Consider the following 20,384-nt stretch of genomic DNA (forward strand, 5'->3'; position numbering starts at 1 on the left):
AATTGGTATTTGTTTTCTTTCGGCCAAGCATCAGTTGTGTTTTCTTGTTCACATCAAGATGGGATTAATAGAATACAGTGTTAATTGTAATTAACTTTAACTTTGTCACTTTAACTGTAACTGTAACTGTCACTTTAACATGATGTACTGTTTCATATTTAAAATTATCAAAATTATTGTATAATCCATAATATTTGGGTTTAGGCAACTGTGTATAATATATAATTCTGAGTTTAGGGAATTATGAAAACAAACAGCCTATACAAAATAAAACAGAACATAAAAACACTGTCTGGAAAGTGATGAACATTTAACACTAATCACCCCCCGGCTACGACTTCAGTTAGGAGCACTTCCTTTTCTGAGTCAGCCTTTAGTAAAAATATATATGCTTAGTATGTCTACTATAAGTATTCCCAAGATAGAAACTGGGTATGGAGAAAGATGATAAATTTTATAGCAATTCAAAATTATAACTATGATGGGCCTCTTAAAGGTCTCCATTACATTTTATATTCAAGTGCTTGTGGAAATATTAGCCAGACCACTTAAATTGACATTATCAATTACACCAGTGTTTCTTTCAATTGCTTTCATGGAGAGAAGCATTTTTCATGTCGCAGGGCTGGACAATGTGGTTAGTTACATTCTACAAGCATGAAAATCTGAATATTTGAGATGTTAGAAAAATTCTTTTCTATGGTATGAACAGTAATTGATAGGTTATATAGGTTTGCTGTTGGGGGGAGAAGATAAGCTAAATTATTTTCCACATTTTTTTACTTAAATCTCACAGCTAATAGAACATTTTCCATGGCTGCGTTTTAAGAAATGTTCAATGTGCTTCTTATCTACAGAGTTGGAACTAAAGGACGAGAGCTCAGCTAATCTAGGAAATGCAGGAAAATGCTGGATGGAAGGCTCAGTGGAGTGGTCATGCGGATGCTCCCACAGTGGCTCTCCTTGGCACCACTGGTTAATTGCAGAATAAATACTATTCAAATTTCCAGAGAACAAATAGCCTCAGCACAGATCTGAGTCTCAGACATCTTCAGAATTCACCAGTTATCAAGGAAGGATGAATAGTCTATTCTTTTGAATAAAAGACATAAAATGACTCTTCTCGGGCTCAGGACACTGGAAATGTGCCTGCAGAAAGCCAGTGCCTTAAATACTGTGTCGGAAATGCGCGTGTGTGCACATCCACATGGTGACAGCCACAAAAATGCCTTTGAGCCCATTAGCATCCGTATGAGGGACGCTTCTGCTGAAAAGACACCATTTCATGGCAGCACCTGTTTGGCTTCAGAAAAACGTGGCTCTCCTCACAATCTATTCCAGTTCCAGCCCTCTAGCCAACCAGACTTGTTCTGAATAAGACAGAAAACGCACCACTGCCACGACCTGAATCTGCTTTGGGTGAGAATGTTAGTAACCATAATGACCATAAAACTGCCAATGCCTCAGTTTCAACTTTGGAAACCTCTCAGTCCCCTCACATCATGGTGTGCCCATCTTGGGTGGGGGGTGGGGAGGGGAGTACCCTGTGGAAAAGAATTTATTTAGTCCATTTTCCCAGCCTACCTCTTCAGGGACATTTCTTCCTGAGCCAGCTACCTTCCTTTGCAGGCTCAGCCCCCTGTGAGAGCCTCCCATCAACTTTCAGGGCTGATCAGAGGGGGACCATGAGGCTGTTTGAGTGTGTTCCTAAAGCCCAAAGATGGCTTTCGAGTAAACATTTGATACTCTCACCGTGGTATATACCACATGCGACCCTGCAGGAAAGCTACGTTTCTGTCATCTTTCAAAGAATTCGTAGATAAATAGCTAGAGATAAAAGCCAGAGAAGCATCTGGCTTTTGACTGTTTTTATTTCCCTGTATCGTCATTTCTTTCCTTTTTCGTCTCGGGCCCTCAAAAACCACAGGCGTCTGGCCCTTCTCTTGATCTCCGTGAGGGTTTACCAGCCTCATTACTTCGCTGTGTTTCTCATTGACAAAATGGCTTCCAGAATTATTATTTGAGTAACAGTATCAGTTCTTCTAGGGTTCAGGGTATTGAGATGAAGCTTTAATTGCTTCTCTTTCTAATTGCAACTGGAATAGCTTTCCTCAAGTTGCCTTGTGGTTAACTCTGTTTCTAAGGCTGGGTGAGCATGGAGGCGTTTCACTGGCTCACGACGGACCCCTGAATCCCGAGACTACAGCAGCCTCTAGAATGGAGGGCCTCAAAGCGACACTGCTGGCAGGACTGTTCTCAAGTTCGAGACTAAAGGTCGGCAGCTGAAGGTGGGTTACACGTTAATAGCTTGGCCAGTGAGACCTGCACTGATGATCATCCTTGTCCTGAGTACATTTTCTTTCTTTCTATCTTTTAAAAAAATGTTTCTTTTTTACTTATTTTTGAGAGAGAATGTGTGAATGCAGGGAAGGGGCAGAAAGAGGAGAGCACAGAGGATCCAAAGCAGGCTCTGTGCTGACAGCAGAGAGCCTGATGAGGGGCTTCCCAACCTGCGAGATCATGACCTGAGTCGAAGTTGGATGCTTAACCCACGGAGCCACCCAGGCTCCCCAATAGAGTCCATTTTCAAGGAACTGGGACTATGCAGAATCCTTCAACTTGTCCGCATGCTACATTTAAGGTTCCATGAAGGTGAACCATCTGTTTTACTCAGATCCCGTGAAATTGGACAAGAGTTGAAGTGTGAGAAATGAAAGAGGTGGGCAGTATATAGCTGTACAGATTGTGTGTGTGTGTGTGTGTGTGTGTGTGTGTGTGAGGGTGGAGGGTGCCTGGGGACAGGTCCAACCCAAGGAGTTCAGAGCCCCAAACCAAGACTCCCACGCTCCACCCCCCTACACACACATCTATTTTTATATGAATAAAATCTGTCTGAAAATGATCTCAAAGGGAGACCAGGATGGAAAAGAAAGAAAGAAATGCCAGATGGAAAGACCTAACAGGCACATGTGGAGACTAGAGTAGATCTGTTGATGACATCTTGTTAAGGGGTTACGGATTCCTTGTGTGCATAAAATTGGAGAGCCATTCCACCTCATCTTTTTCCTCTGTGTTCACAAATTCTTCTCCCGCCAGGAGGGGGATGAAAAGGATGAGCCCAGCTACGCATCCTCTGGTGCCTCCTCCAGGAAGCATGAAGGTTCTGGGTAGAAGATTCTGCACTGCACGTGAATGTACAGCTACTGCATCAATGTCAACCAAAGGCAAGATGTAAACAAAAGGTTATCTTGAATCTTATCTAAATATGTAATATTGGCACGAATCAGTACGAGCTCACCTCCAGGGCCCTGATTTAGGGCACTCTGGAGCCCAGTTTGAATTTGGAGAAGTGCAGGTTGAGCAATGAAAGATTCAGTTTAACTGACATACTCCAGTCGGTCCTTGGCGGATCTTGGAAAGTGTCCAAACGAGGCACAGTTTGGAAAGTTAACTGCATAGGGACCCAATTACAGCTAGGAAATATGTGGGTGTCAAACTGAGGAGACACAAATTCATTTCCTGAATCTGCTAAGGAAGTTTGGGGTCTGCTGAACCATTTACCACTGACCAATTTTCTCCCTACGTTCAAGGAAATTTAAAAATGAAAGAAAATTTTCAATCAATAATATAAAATGTAAAGGAGGGACAAGATCTGAAAGAAAGAGTTTCAACTTTCCAGTCTGACATTTACTTTTCAAATTTGAGTGAAACTGATACCAGAGACAGAGAAGAAAACCCCCAACCAGTGGCTCATTTTCTTTGAGGAGAACCTTTTTTTATTAATGCAATTTCTTTGGTTTTCATGAATTTAAGAACCGTAGCTAAACAAGACAGGTTCTTGAAGATGAGAACCTGGCAGGTTCCTCAAAGCTGAAAGAGCTGAATTCTCACCAATAGTTGTGCAATTAAAAAAGAAAGATCTTTTTAAAAAGTTTACTAATTTTCATGGGATGATCATATATCAGCCGTAAGCAACTGGTCATGAAAGGGTTTTTAACACAACAATGTTGACCAGCAAATTGGCTGAAATGATTTTATGAAAGAAATATAATTGTACAACAAAATTACCTTTCCATCTGTAATTCAAATAATATTCCAAAAAAACACAAAATATTAAGTTACTCATAATATGTAATTAATTTTTCTGTGAGCATTGCTATTTCTAGCCAATTAGTGCTCCAGAGAAACACATATTTACTGGTTTTACAACTTAAAGCATCCTTCTTTCTGTCCATGGTGTCATATTTTAAAATGTTTATTTCTTTTGAGAGAGAGAGTGAGTGGGTGTGAGGGGGGGAGGGGCAGAGAGAGGCAGGGAGAAAATCTCAAATGGGATCCCACTGTCAGTACAGAGCCCAATGCGGGGCTTGATCCCACAAACCATGGCATCATGACCTGAGCCGAAATCGAGAGACACTTAACTGAGTCACCCAGGCGCCCACATGGTATCATTTTTGATGTGAAAAATAGAAGTAGGAAATGTGATCATCTTAAATGTGATCATTCTTGGGGTCAAATGAAAATTATCCAAAAACTGTCAATTTGTAAACCACTGAAGCCTCAGAATGATTCAAAAATACACATTTTAATCTGATGACTGAGAGCACCACTTTCAGGGGCACCTGGGTGGCTCAGTCGGTTAAGCCTCTGACTTTGGCTCAGGTCATAATCTCACCATTCATGGGTTTGAGCCCCACGTCAGGCTCTGTGCTGTCAGCTCAGAGCCTGTAGCCTGCTTTGGATTCTGCGTCTCCCTCTCTCTCTGCCCCTCCCCTGCTCGTACTCTGTGTGTCTGTCTCCCTCAAAAATAAATAAACATAAAACATTTTTTTAAAAAGAAAGCAACACTTTAACTATAAAAAAAAAGAGAATAGTCTAAGCGGAGTGGCTTTTGCAGGCCATGCTTTGATTACTTATGGACATAGGCAATAAAAACTACATTTATGTTGTCAGTATTCGAATTGCCCTCTTTTAATTTCTCAAATGACCCAATTATACATGTTCTCAATATGTCTCATGAAAAAAAGAATGGCTGATACTGTCAAAAGGCAAAATGCTGAATATGTTTTGGTTCTTCTCATATTCCATGACCTGATTATGGGCATCATTAAAATTACACCTTGGCATGACATTAAACACTTCCTAATGTTTCACAGTGAGGAGTGAAGCATTTCCTGTCATTTAAGAAGAAAAACATGTGACTTCTACCAGCATGCTTGACATTCTTTACCATTTTGCCATCTATGATATCTTAATTTATGTCTATAAATGTATGTGTATATTTATTAACAAGTGCTCATTGGCTATTTAACATTTTTTTTTCTATTGGGTCTTATTACTTACAGAGGCTGTATTAGTTTCCTGAGGCTGCTGTAACAAATTACCACAAACCTGGTGACTAAAAACAACAGAAATTTATTTTCTCACAGTTCTGGAGGCCAGAAGTTCACAATCCAGCACACCCATGCCTCCCAGCGGCAGCTCTAGGAGAGAAAGCATCCCTTGGCTCTTCCAGGTTCTGGTAGCTTCCCTGGCTTTCCTGGGCTTGTGGCCACAGCACTCCAATCTCTGTCTGGTCACATTGCCTTCTCCTCTTCTGTGTGTCTGTCCTGTGTGTATGTCTTTTATAAGGATATCTGTTATAAGGATATCTGTTACTGGAATTAGGGCCACCTAAATACTCTAGGATGATCTCCTCTTTCTAAATCCTTATGTTAATTGTGCCTGCAAAGTGTTTTCAACAATAGCCAAATTATGGAAAGAACCCAAATGTCCATCAACTAATGGATAAAGAAGACATGGTTTATACATACAATAGAATACTACTTGGCAATGAGAAAGAATGAAATCACGCCATTTCATGATTCCATGGAACTGGAAGGTATTATGCTAAGTGAGATAAGTCAGAAAGATAGATATCATATGTTTTCACTCAAATGTGGACCTTGAGACTCTTAACAGAAGACCATGGGGGAAGGGAAGGGGAAAAAATAGTTACAAAGAGAAGAAGGGAGGCAAACCATAAGAGACTCATAAATACAGAGAACAAACTGAGGGCAGATGGGGGCAGGGAGAGGGGAAAATGGGTGATGGGCATTGAGGAGGGCACTTGTTGGGATGAGCATTGGGTGTTGTATGTAAGTAATGAACCATGGGAATCTACCCCAAAATTCAGGAGCACCCTTTACACACTATATATATGTTAGCCAACTTGACAATAAATCATATTCAAAAAAATAAAAATACAAAATGAAAAAGAAAAAATAATTACGCCTTCAAATAAGGTCACATTCGTAAGGACTGGGGATGAAGGTGTGGGCACCTTATTGAGGACCATCATTGAACCCACTATAGATGCCAATTTATTTTTAATTTTTTATTTGAGAGAGAGAGAGAGAGAGAGAGAATCTTAAGCAGACTCCACGCTTAGTGCAGAGCCTAATGTGGGGCTTGATCCATGGGCTGATCATGACCTGAGCCAAAATCAAGAGTTGGATACTCAACCGACTGGGCCACTCAGGTGCCCCTATAGATGCCAATTTTAAAATGGCAATGGTTTGTTGCCTCTTGGCAGATTTCCTAAATCTTTGGTTTAAATATAAGTTACACAGCTGAGTTTTTTTTTTTTTTTTTTTTAACTCTCAAACACAGAACCTCTTTTGATAGGACATCTTGCATCAGTTAAGTTCCATGGTTAAATGCATTAATTCACTCTAAAACAACTGATTTTCTCACTGGTAACTCTGATAGTGAATGTACTGATTCCCTTTGAGTATTCAGATGCCATTGAAAAGACAAAAAAAGACCCTATATCTGCTCTCTTTCCCCTTCTTCTGACAAGGCCTTCCAAACTCTCATGGATAATCCATGATGCTAGCAAATAGAAGAGAGACAGTCCTCGTAAACATGAATTTATTTACTATATCCTCAAATATCTACTGAGCTCCATTTTGTCCCCTGCATTATTCTAGGTATTCGAGATAGAGGCAGAGCTGGCTTCATGGGCATATGGCCTGTGCAGATGCATAGGGCTTCATGATTAGAAGGACCTCGCCCTTGGTTTCATGCTCTGTTGTTGCTGTCTTAAAATTATTGATAATGTTTTAAAGAGTGATCTCTGTGTTTGCTTCCACACTAGGTCCCACGAATTATATAGCCCATCCTGAATGGGGCAGCAAGCAGTGCAGGGAAGGTCCCCGCTCTCCAGGATTTGTCAGGGTACCTGATGGTAGGCAGCCAGCACGGGTGCTCGATGTGCAAAAACACAATGCTAAGCTTTCTGGATGTCAAATCTAAGATTGGCTGGGGGAGAGTGTCGTACCATATCTGGGTATACTCTAATGCATCCTGGACTGATTCAGAGTTTATCTTATCTTCTTCTTTTATTTTTTATTTTTTATTATTTTGGGAGAGCACAGGTGGGGGAGGGGCAGAGAGAGGGGTACAGAGGATCTGAAGCAGGCTCTGTGCTGATAGGCTGACAGCAGTGAGTCCGATGTGGGGCTCAAACTCATGGACCGTGAGATCATGACCTGAGCCGAAGTCAACCTACAGAGCCACCCGGTTGCCCCTCTCATTTTGTCTTCTGTAGCTTTCTACTTCTCGTTCATGTCAAGCTTCCATTCTGAATTTCTGAGTAGCATCTCCCAAGACATAATCAGAATTTTCTATTAAAAAGAAGTTTTAAGGGTTAATGGCTGTCATCAACTCTCTAATATTAATTTCAGCAATTAGGGGGACAAGGACCCTGGGATCATTGCAGTAAGAACAATATTTTGATAGCAAAATATGTTTCACATCCAGTCTTGGACATCTCTTTCAGAGAAGAATTGTGTGATGTTTATCTTCTGGGAAAAGGCTTTTCATTTCATTTCTACTCTTTCTAAAGAATTATTTTCTCAATATTTTCATCATGGTGGCATTCCAGATACATGAATGAGATCTGGCTCCTGAAACCCCCATGACTTTCCATCAATCTAACAGAACAAGCATGCAAGATAAAATCTTTTAAGAAGTCCATATCACTTCTGAAAGGAATAAACTCAGAACTGAAGTGGTTGGTGGAAGTTTAATACAGTTCAATTGAGGATCTGTACCCCAAAGTACAAGTTGGTGCTTTTCGTTCCATTTCTGGATTAGTCACACTAGATATATAGCCACTTTTAACAGCATTGTGCCATTACCAGTGACTTTAATTACTGTTTGGTAACCTTATCTACTTACACCAATGTTAATTAAATCCATCTCGGGCTGGGGGGAGGGAAAGCATGAGGGAATTGTCCCAACGTATGGTGACTGAAAAAAAAAATCATAATCTTTGTTGTGACTAATTTTCCCAGACCCCTTCACCCTGGGGATAGGAGTTGGTCACACCATTAATTCTAAAAAAAATAACTTATCTTCTCTGTTTTAGTGGCTCCTGTCGAAATCAGCCGACTGCCCAAGGGAGACCATCTCTGTCTTTTCATGATATTGTAACTGCCTGGGTGTTCTAATGCATCTTCAAATTCTAATTTGTACTCAGAACCAATGGGGAAAGTTTTACAGAAATTTCATGAAACAAAGCAGCACTCCTGATGCCAAGGATCTACAATTAGGGGTGGCCTCACACATTGAATCAAGTGTGCCATTACCCTCACTCCCATGAACCTGTCTTTCAGCACGATCCACGACAGCAAGAAGACAAAGGCTTTGTTACAACAGAACAGAGCAGAGACATCCGTGGCTGTCAACTTCTTTAAAGCCAGTAAATACAGGTAATTAGTCAAAGTCCATAGAATAGAAAAGGGAGCAGTTCTTTTAAGGAAGAGCTTCAATGTCAGACCATCTTCACCAAAAATCCGACTGCATTCCCTAGGAAAGAAAAAAAGGTTGTCAGGTATTAATTGTGACATACTTTGTGTTGTCTAACTCTTGACGGTCATTTTCTGGCAAGAGCACAAACGCCAATGCCCATCATGCATCTGTGGAACTTACTGAACCCAGGCCTCCCATCTCTGGGCCATTACAGGGGCAGAGGGTTCCATGGAAAAGAGCCCATGTCTCTCCAGGCGCAGAGCGAAGGCCCTTTCCTATCTAGATATTCTCTCGAGATGGCTGGGACAGCCATTCTGCTGCTGAACATTCTCAGAGAAGCCTGGAGAAACAGGGAAATGAGTCATTTTCAGAGTTACTGTTAGAAGAGAGAGAAGGTTCTTTCCCAATGGGCAAATGCAATAGGACCAGGAGGGTCGCTACTGTGTGAACAGGTATAGACAACTTGCAGCTTCACATATGGTGGAGAGCCACACACAGTTTGGAATTTTATTTTTCCTAAAAGACTATGCCTCTTCCTTATGTTTCTGCCCAGTTGAATAATTTGTTTTTCCTCTAGCATTTTTAAGACAGGAAAAAAAAAAAAATGAAGGAAGTTTCTGTGATGACCTCCAAATGGTAAAATAAATAAATAATCAAATGCAAGTTGTATTTATATACACACAATTGGCTGTTTTGGAGGAATTACATGAATTTAATTGTATAAAAATAATCAGTTCCGTTAAATCTTTGATTTGATTTCTCTTTGCTTATTTTTTTTATGTTTATTTTTGAGAAAGAGACAGACATAGCATGAGTGGGGCAGGGGCAGAGAGAGAGAGAGGGAGGGAGGGAGACACAGAATCCCAAGCATGCTTTAGGTTCTGAGCCGTCAGTACAGAGCCCAACACGGGGCTCAAACCCACGAACTGTGAGATCATGACCTAAGCCAAAGTCAGATGCTTAACCGACTGAGCCACCCAGGCACCACTATTTGATGATTAAACCAAGGTGCCATTTCAATCAAAACATTCAAACTAGTGATACAGACAAGCAATAATGATATGATAGAAAAACTTTGTGGACTGAAAATAGGCTTGCCATTGGGATAACTCAGATTTATTTATTTTTTTATTCAGTTCATGAACATCCAAGAATTTACTGGGCAACTATAATGTTCCAGGAAGTGTTTTCAAGAGTAGCATAAGTATCTTGTTTAAGCAACAAGTTCCTAATGTTTGCATGGTTATAATGAAATTACGCGGTTCTAGTTGGTTATTAGCATTAGTTTTTCTTCTAAGTTTTTCTGAAGAGAAACAGTTGTGCCTCAAAGTATTGCAAACCAAAGTAATCTGTAGCCAATGTCTGCCTCACACGCATGAAGCAACTTACTCCACAGGAGGGCCACATGGAGGGAGGGAGTGACAAAGTGATGAGGCTCTAAGCATTGGAGTATGGCCTTCAATGTCAAGTCTCATGGCAAACGCTGCTTCCCAGCAGCTGAGAATTCTGGGAATTGTAGGCCAGCAAATCCAGGGAGGTTAAAAATGCATATTGCACATATAGAAACTTGTGTAATAGTTTTACTGTTTATGTGGGAGACAACGAAAAAGGAAGGATTGTTTTTAAATAAAAATGTGATTTAAGCATGGGACCCTTGATTTCGGCTGAGGTCATGATCTCACGGTTTTGTTCGTGGATTTGAGCCCCGAGACAGGCTCTGGGCTGACAGCAAGGAGCCTGCTTGGGATTCTCCCTCTCTCCCTCTTTCTGTGCTCTTCCCTCACTTGCCCTCATACATACTCACGTGCTGTCTCTCCCAAAATAAATAAACTTTTTAAAAAATGTGATTTCCTGAAGGTAAATTTTAACTTGAAAGAGACAAAACTTCAAGGAAGGGATGAAATAACCGAAAAACAAATTCTTTTGTAAACAGAAATCGCACACCCTCACACACACAGGGAAATGGACAGCATCTCTCAAGCCCTGCAGCCAAGGCGATACAGTGAATCAGAGCCACACACAGACCAAGCAGCAGTTTGCCCGGGACATCCTGGCATTTTCTGCATTCTCTTCGTTTTCTGCATTCTGGTCGTGCTCCCAAAGGGATCTGCCCTGTGAGAAAGTCTGCCAGAGAGAGCTGGCGTTCAGAGTCATGGGCTCATCCTGATATCTATAACTACTAAATGGCTTTTTATGTATTTAAAAAACTTTTAAATATTCCTTTATATGTATATTTTTTCAATGTTTATTTTTGAGAGAGCACGAGCCAGCACGGGGGGGGGGGGGGGGGGAGAGGGGCGGAGACAGGATCCGAAGCAGGCTTGCGCAGACAGCAGAGAACCCAGTGCTGTCACAAGTACCCCTGAGATCATGACCTAAGTCGAAGTGGGTCGCTCAACCCACGGAGCCACCCAGGCGCCCCCCAAATGGCTTTTTAAATACACATTTATGAAGAACCACAACAAACCCATTTCTGATGAAAGGATTTCTTTTCATATCATTGGCCCTGGCCAGTGATGGTTCTTCCTTCCCAGAGCCCACCGTCTTGCTGGGTTCAGGGCACTCAAGCAAAGACTTTGAATCCAGGAGAGCACACATTCTGAACCCACGGGGAGGCACAGGGACAGGGAGAGCCCCTCCCCCGAGGGGGTGGAGATTGTTCCTTTCACCTGGCTCATCCTGTCCCCCTCCCTGGTGTTGGCTTCCTTAGTGTTCCCCTCTTTCTCCCTCCTCTCACTGCCAACCTTCTTCTCCCTGTTTGTCACTGCTATAGCAGGAATTAAAAATGCTCTCCGCTCAAACGCCAGGTCACCTGTGTAGAACTTTATGCTATTTAAGCATTATGTACTAAGAAATGGGAAAATTCAAAAAAAGAAAGGATTTCTTTCTATCAATAAGCAAGTAACTGGTCTCTCCTTGGAATGATGAGATCAGAATTTCTAGACAAGAGGCACTGATGGGTGGTAAAGCTTAGACTGAAGCTTAGAAGCCGGGGGACACTAATAATTATGTTCAACATTGTTATAGCACTCAGTAGTTACTGAACCCCTTCTGTATGTCAGATGGCATCTTAAGCACACTTCATAGGTGTATGACATAGACAAATATATCTTTAGCTCTAGCTTCATGCTTTCTAGAGACTTTTTCCTTTAAGGAAACACCCCTGTCAAAACTATGACTTATAAATTTTTTCTTATTAAATTTAAAATTCATGTGATACAATTAAATTCTCTTCATGGTTTATATGAAATGATTGTAATATCCAAAACAATTTCCAAATGCACAATTCCCACAATCTAGATCTGATACATTATTGAAAATTCTTTTGAGGTTAGTGATAAGAAAACCACTGAAAATGCTTTCATACCATTCAAAGAAAATGAGAAAATAGAGGGTCTGGCGCAACGGGACAAATTCTGTTTCCAGTCTCATACACTAAGTCTGTTTTCCCCGTGTTCTGCCACGAGAGCTTCGGGGAGTGCCTCCTTGGCAGATGGTGTTAATGAGTCTACAAGGCAAAAAGATCAAGGATCTTAGGATGTTCTGGCAATGTTTACCTCTCATACGGAGGGGCCCTGTGGAGAATATTCTCTTCAAAGACAATGTTCTCTGCTTGACAATAAAAGCTCTTTGATTCGGCTTCAGAAACGGTCAAGTTCACTCTACCTGCCCTAACAGGTGGAGGCGTCTCGTCAAATCACAGGTCTCACTAAATGTAGAGTTAGTCAGACATGAGAGATGTAGTGGAGATGAAACTCATTCCCAAAACAACATTTCTGTCAGCAGCAGCCTCTTGGTGTAAATGTGTTATCTTAAATAAAACCCACTTGGCTTGCTTTGAGGCGTTCTGAGGTACTACATCCCATACTAAACTTTTGTTGTTTTTATCAGTATGTGTGTCCAAACCCTAGGAGCGCTGGAGTAAAACATACATGCTACGGGTAAACTATTTTCAGACAGGGAGAATTTTAGTCTGATCATCATGTCCCCTGCAATCGCTTATTAAATATTGTTATTAAAAAGAACTTATGCCCCAGGGCGCCTGGGTGGCTCAGTCGGTTGAGCATCCAATTTCGGCTCAGGTCATGATCTCACGGTTTGTGAGTTCGAGCCCCGTATGGGACTCTGTTGCTGGCAGCTCAGAGTCTGGAGCCTGATTGCAATTTTGTATCTCCCTCTCTGCCCCTCTCTGGCTCACCACCTTTCTCTCTCTCTCTCTCAATAAATAAACATTTTCAACAAACAAACAAAAAAGACCTTATTCCCCAAGATCATGTCTATTTTGATGGGAATCAAATACAAAGTATCTTTAGCAGTCACAAATAGGTATAAGACTTATTTCTTTCCTTCAAACCAGAAAACATTTATTTTTTTATAAATTGGTTTTGTTTAATTTTAATTGAATTATCATGGATACCATGGAAAATCAGCTCACAGTGTGACTCTAATATTTCAGGGCACTTCCAAGCTGGTGATAGAAAATGGAAGTTGAGGGGCGCCTGGGTGGCGCAGTCGGTTAAGCGTCCGGCTTCAGCCAGGTCACGATCTCGCGGTCCGTGAGTTCGAGCCCCGCGTCAGGCTCTGGGCTGATGGCTCGGAGCCTGGAGCCTGTTTCCGGTTCTGTGTCTCCCTCTCTCTCTGCCCCTCCCCCGTTCATGCTCTGTCTCTCTCTGTCCCAAAAATAAATAAAAACGTTGAAAAAAAGAAAAAAAAATTTAAAAAAAAAAAGAAAAAAAAAAAAAAGAAAATGGAAGTTGAAGGTACACGCTTTGCAGTTTGTCTGATAAATTCACTTCTTTTCAGTAAGTACAGGGGCAAGAAAGAAATGTTGTTTTGGCTTCTGCAAAATGTATTTATTGTCATTCTACCAAGGAACAATAAGCTGGTGTGAACAACTGTCCCTCTCCCATTGGGTGCTGTGCAGGGCTGGTCCTGCCAGCTTCCTGAGCCTTCCAAGATGGCGCTGCAGAAGCCAAGTTCAGCACAGAGAAACTACTGGAACCATGGCACTACCAGGTTCAGAGCCGGCGAACCAACAGTGAAGGCCCCATGTGCTCCTAGCCAGCAAAGAATGACATCTTCTAAACCATCAGGGCCAAACTTCCTTTTGCATGAAACCAGGTCTCTTTATCTGCTTAGGCACCACAGCTTCCAGAATATTGAGCAAATGTTTTTATCACAATTAATCTTATGAATACAGTTTTTTTTTTTTTTTCTGGGCCTGAGGCACTAGGGTGTTCTTTTAAAACATGACTTTCAGAGATAATTCTGGATTGAAATCTGGTTCATTTGGAAGTATTGACCTTGGACAGGTCATGTAATCTTTCTAAACCTGTTTCCTCTTGTGTTAAAATGGGAATAATACCACCACCCTCAAAAGTAGATGTTACCACCAATGATGATTAATTAAGATAAGATCTACAAAAGCACCAGCACAGCACCTGTCATGTGGTAGATATTCAATAATTTTTTTGGTGGGGGGCCCAGATTCTTCTTCCTAGTGCTCATGTATTCATTACCAACCCTAGATCCGAGCTCTCCACACTCCCCAAGTCAACTCGGTTCATATTCCAAAGAGATAAAGTGATGGATATTTTCATAAAGTTATTTTAAAACATCTCGTGTTGGCCATTTAACATGAAACCTACCTGAATTTTTTCATTGGAGACTGCTTTTCTTGAGCAGTGGCCAGATGACCAGAATAGTAGACTGGGAAAAACATAATGTTCCAGTTTGTTGAAAACCAAGTCATGAAAAATGGACAGTAGAAGTTCTTATAAGTAATTTTTACAATCTGTGTGGTTCCAACCCAAGACGATGAGACTGACAAGATGATCAAAAGTCCCCAGACGGCCTTCAGAACCATGGACGTGCATGACCGGCAGCGAGCCTTGATTCTGTTTTCTTGGCTGCTGTTCTCAGGATGAGTCTGTGTTCCATCATCCCCTGAAAACAGGAAAGGAATACAAATGTGTGGAAATCAGGTTATAAAACAGTGACCAAAGAGGCACACAGTAGAATTACCAGTGTTTTTCTTTTTTTTTACCATCATTTAAAGAGACTGATAACTCTGGCTCACCTTCTCTCCAGAATCTCTGCTCTGTAAGGTACAGTATATATCTCATCCCCCGTCCAAGCCATGACACTGCTCATGAGCTTGGTGGATGCTACACTGCCCTTCCATGTATCCTACCCACTTTCTTATAAAAGCATTACATATTTCAGCCCCAGAGACTTCGGCCTTGGCCACGTGTCCTGCTTTGTCTAATCAAATGTGAACAGGGAGGTGTGAGGTATGCCACGGCCCAGCAGAACTGTTAAGAGGCATGACAAGGCCCCACTAAACTCTCTTGCTCTTCTTCTCTGTCACTAGAATGGAATTTCCCAAATAGGAGCTGTCTTTTCAGTCTCTGTGGGAGAACGAGCAGAAGCCAACCAAGGCAGCCTTGTCTCTGCTGACATGAAAAGTAAGTGAGAAATAAATATTTGTCATTAGATTCCACTAAGGTGTTTTTAATTTTGTTTTTGATTTTCTTAAAGTGCAGCAAAGCTGGCTCTTAAATTGAAGAGCAATGTGCCCCAAGAACAGGGCGAATCCTGACGACACAAAATCGTTTCCCACCCACCTCAGAACAAATTACTATTTAATGTATTTCTGGGAGCACAATGAGTTCAGCTTTGTATCTTTACATTTACTAAGAAAATTCAGCAGCAGTTTTTACATTAAAGTAGGCAAAACTTTCTGAAAGTGACGATCATAAAGGCCTTCTCCCTTGATAGAGAAAACAAGTTCAACACAATAACTTTATGCACCTCTCAGGAAACTAAAGGGGAGCAGAGGTCATCCTGAATCCCCAGGCTGAGATCCCAGGTGGTAGAATCCTGAGGGAAGGGAGGCAGAATTGCCTACAAGTTCTCTCCTGTCTCCAGGTACCTGCTCTGAGCACAAGGTTTATCCTGGGGGTTAAGAAAGTGGTTTGTCCACAGATTGCAAGTGGGAGTGGATGGTAGTCATTTTACCTCTCCGGAACCTGCTGACTCTCTCGTGCTGAATGTGTTCCTCCTATTGCTTAATGAGCCAGGCGTGACTGCCCTGCTGGAGTAAAAACTTTCCCATAGCTAAGGCTTTCTGTTATAATTATTTGGGGAGGGGGGGTAGCAAGCCTTTAAGGTGAATTCTGAATTGGGGAATATAAACCAAGTAATGACAAACACAGCAATTACCACATGACTTCTGAGTCTTATAAACCGTACTGAATTCTCAGGGCCAAGGCCTCTAGAAGATGAAAACTGGTATTCTTTCATTTATATATTCAACAAAATACTTGGTAATCAATCAGATCACCAGGAGCTGGTTAGCTAGTTGGGTGCCAGGGGTTCAAAAGTGAAAGACGTGAGCTCACATCCCAGTGGAAAGCCAGAACACACATCCAACACAAGTGTGATAAGGGCCAAAGACGGTAGATACTAGGCCACATGGAGGCAGAGGAGAAGCACTGGTTAAGGGATGGGGTGGAAAGTGATTAGGAGAAACTTCCATGATGCAGTGACATTGAGTCTCGAAGTGTGAGCCAGCTAGCTCCCTTTACTGTGTATAGACAATACCTGCTCTTGATAAGAGTTCTGCAAATCCTCCCTACAACCATCTGACTTATGCAGAGAGTAGAGGGGAGAAAATAAAATGAGTAAGAGGGTAGAATAAGAGACTCTTGTCTTGGGAGGCTGGGAGAGAAACATTAACCTACTCAGTTAAATAGGTATTACCACTTCCATTTTACAGATGAAAAAACTGAGGCTTATGTGAAAGGTTGTCCAAGGTTGAACCCAAGTCAGCATGACTCTAGGCTCCAAAGCTTTTATTCTGAACACTCCTCTGTCTAGGTTTCAGGCTTGAGCTCTCCATTCAAGCACTGGAAGTTTCAGAAGGGATTTGGAGACAAATTTCTGTTTCCTGATGGGAATGGTAGTCTTGTACAAAGTTTAAGAGGAGTGATGTCTAAGAGAAAGGTATACTCTACATTTCAGATTATTAATTCTCAGGGACTATCTCATAAAGGAGGAATGATTCTACAGAGATTCTCAATATCCCTTTAAGTTGATATCTGCCTTCACTGTCACCTTCTCTGAAGGTCGCTTGGTGCCACCATCATACCATGGACAGTACTTTTGATGACATTAGTCGTCACCTAAATCCCTCCATATCTTTGACCCATTCTTCTGCTAACTAGGTGTAATTGTTGCCAATCTTTAATTTTACCGCCTATAGATACCCTAGAAAGACTGGGTCTACAGAGCTCTTTTATTTTTCTGGTCATTTAAAATTTTCGACAGTCCTGCTTAGCTTTATGGTTTTGTATGTATCCTTCAAACTGATATACCAGGAGTTCCATCCCTTACTACGAGCCTGGATTAGAGTCATTACTGGTAGAGGCCACTGGAATTTGGACACATGAGTAGAACCATTGTATGGCCTTGTGCACATGTCTGATTCTAGCTTAGCTTCTTCATCTGCCAAACAGTGATAATATTTGCCTCATGGGATTTGTTTTGAGGTTAAGTACATAGTATATTCCTGAAAGCATGGTGAGCTGCTCTTCAGATTATTCTCCTTTTCTCATTTTTCTATGGTGCCCTGGAATAACCTTAAGTGCCTTCTGAATCATCACAGAAAGAGTAAATTACGTCCCATGTGATCTTTCATGGTATAGCCTTTGACATGTGTAGTTTGCATGTGACAGATATGGCAAGTCTTTGTCAACCAGTATATTTAATTTGTAGTTTGCATATGATAGATAAAGCAAGTCCTTATTAACCAGAATACTTAATTAACTGGAACATTCTATTCTGCAGATAACTGGGATAATAGGAATATTACTGCAACTTATTAAAGCCAATTAAAATTTTCTGAAGATTTATGATGCCATTTTCTTCATTTTTTTAAAAAGAGCCTTAGCCTTAGGGTCAATAGTTGCTGATATAGTGTTTTAAAATATTGTCACTTTTTGAAAAAAATATCTTTTCTTATATTAAAAAAACCCTCTTATCCAATTAGTAGTACCCTAGAAGAGGCTTTCATATTTCCTGTATACCTTTGTTTACTGCCCCCCATCCCTGAGTCCGCTGAATTTCCATTTCCCTTCTATTTATTTTTTTAGGCCAGTTTTCTCCAAGTTATGTTTTGTTTTCAACTAACCACTTACTTTGGATGGAGTATTTTGTTGTTGTTGTTTGCTGTTTGATTATTGTTTTTAAGGATGCAAGAGATGTTAAATATGTTACTGATAAAGCAGAAGGAATGAGTGGAAGGAGAGATTGCAAATGCAGGTGAAAAGTGATGGAGAGGAAGTGATCATGGATATAGCAAAAGGAGTTCACATCGGAACAGCAGGAACAACACACATTAAAGACGGTCCCAAAGTGATGGTCACTGGCAAACAAAAGAATGGAGACATCAAGGCAAAGAGGCAAGCGTCTGTTGGCATACAACTGTTTTGCTTTTTGCAGAAACGGAAGTGTGGTCATGTGACGAGAGGAAGTGAGTATGAACTGGGTACTTGAGCACATTCTCTGGGGAAGGCCATAAGATGTCCACCACCAAGAAGTACTGGTGTGGGCAACAGCCTAGTGGACTCAGGTGCATTTGGAAATTATACATTTGCTGGGAAACTCCTGGATCTAGTTATGAGATGTACCGAGCAATTCCAGTAACCCAAGTAACCCAGGAGTTGTTGAGTGTGGTCAAATGTATGTGAGGAAAGTGTAGAGGACTTGACTGATTAGTTAAATGCTGATCAGGGAAGCAGGCGGTGTCCTGAAGGTGCAAAACTGGGGAAACTAGAAGGGCTCCAAAGACCGGCAGTCCTGACGAGCACAAAAGCAGAGTGTGTGATTTTACTAACAGTGTTTTCATTCTTCTTAAAGTGGGAGTGCGCTACCACTGACTCCCAGGGCTAAGAGCAAAGATGCTGGCTTTTGACATCTTCAAGATGCGGAAACTAGATACCCTGTAAACTTAATAGGGTGTCACTATTTATTTATTTATTTATTTATTTATTTATTTATTTATTATTTTTAACGTTTATTTATTTTTGAGACAGAGACAGAGCATGAACGGGGGAGGGTCAGAGAGAGGGAGACACAGAATCTGAAACAGGCTCCAGGCTCTGAGCTGTCAGCACAGAGCCTGACTCGGGGCTCGAACTCACAGACTGCGAGATCATGACCTGAGCCGAAGTCAGACGCTTAACCGGCTGAGCCACCCAGGCGCCCTGGGTGTCACCATTTAATCATGTGTTAAGCCCTGCAACGGCAGGTTTTGGTATTTGGTTTCTCTGCTACACTGTGCGTATCCCACTAACAGATCCCATCTATACATGTCCCTTCTTCCTTCTCCTCCCACTTGATAAACTCCCCACTCCCACTCCTCAGAGTCCATGTAACATCCCTGCGTTCTGGGCCAATGGTGTGATCTTTCACGGCTGGTTCGAAGGTTACCTAGGTGTACTGTTATTTAAGAGGAGGTCAGAGAGGGAGGGAGCCAAAACATAAGAGACTCTTAAAAACAGAACTGAGGGTTGATGGGGGGTGAGAGGGACGAGAGGGTGGGTGATGGGTACTGAGGAGGGCACCTGTTGGAATGAGCACTGGGTGTTGTATGGAAACCAATTTGACAATAAATTTCATATATAAAAAAAAAAAAAGAGGAGGTCACCAGCTCACCTGATCTGTTCTGCCTTTCGACTCTATGTCCGCAAACTCCAGAAGATCCTCGGCTCTGAAGTTCAAGAATAGGAGCAGAAGAATCTTCGGTGACAGAAAGAGGGGACAGTTGCCTACTGATGCCACTGTGTGAACTGGGGCAGTTGGCTCCTGGTTTACATCGAGTAACTGATGATCTGGAGGTACCTGGGAAGAAAGAGTTCATACCAGTTTGAGAACCTGCCAAAAGAAAAACTGGAAACAGATTTTGTTCGTTTGTATTATTTTTTTAAACTAGGCTCCAATGCAGGGCTTGAACCCACAACTCTGAGGTCAAGACCTGAGCTGAGATCAGGAACTGGACATGTAACCAAATGAGCCACCCAGGTACCCCTGGAACAAGATTTTAAATGCCCTGGCAGTAAAACACACAGCCCTGATGGAACCTTCCTTGAGCTCATTTCTAATTTTATCAGAGGGGCTCCTAAAAAGAAAAGTCTGCGTTGGCAAGGTCTGTGTCCCTAAGGTGAAGGATCTTTTTAGATAACTCTGTCCACCAAAACTGAACTTTAGAAAATGGCGCTTGGTCTGATGCATCTGTTCTGAATTAGAACTGCTAACAACAGTCAAACAGTTTACCTCAAGGGAGGGAAACTGTGACGTCATGCTTGCATCCTCCTTATTCTTCCTAAGGTTGGCTGTTGAATTCCTAACTAGTGAAAGTGCCCACAGTGACTCCTGTCGAGTCCACCCTACGCTTTTCCATCGGACTGGTCACTAAAGTCCAATTTGGTTGTGTCTCCTCAATCACCTCTGGCCTCTACCCGCTCTTACAGATGAAAACGCAGGCCTCAGGATCCTCCACGGGTTAAGCCCCTCCCAATCCTGAT

At 41.7% G+C, this 20,384-nt stretch overlaps 1 protein-coding gene across 2 annotated transcripts in view; it reads right to left on the minus strand.

The window, feature by feature from the left end:
* Positions 1–20,384, minus strand: part of SLC35F4 (solute carrier family 35 member F4) — a 300,953-nt gene that overhangs the window by 11,163 nt on the left and 269,406 nt on the right. The window contains exons 3-5 of one of the 2 annotated variants that reach the window (XM_030319199.1): positions 19,516–19,701; positions 14,445–14,742; positions 8,634–8,853 (exon numbers count right to left, since the gene is read on the minus strand). In XM_030319199.1, the coding sequence (XP_030175059.1) occupies positions 8,634–8,853; positions 14,445–14,742; positions 19,516–19,701 (704 nt within the window). Of the gene's footprint in view, positions 1–8,633; positions 8,854–14,444; positions 14,743–19,515; positions 19,702–20,384 lie in introns of those variants that run through there. The other variant, XM_030319200.1, reaches the window with a different exon arrangement.

The sequence above is a fragment of the Lynx canadensis genome, chromosome B3, assembly GCF_007474595.2.
Source record: "Lynx canadensis isolate LIC74 chromosome B3, mLynCan4.pri.v2, whole genome shotgun sequence".
Lineage (NCBI taxonomy): Eukaryota > Metazoa > Chordata > Mammalia > Carnivora > Felidae > Lynx > Lynx canadensis.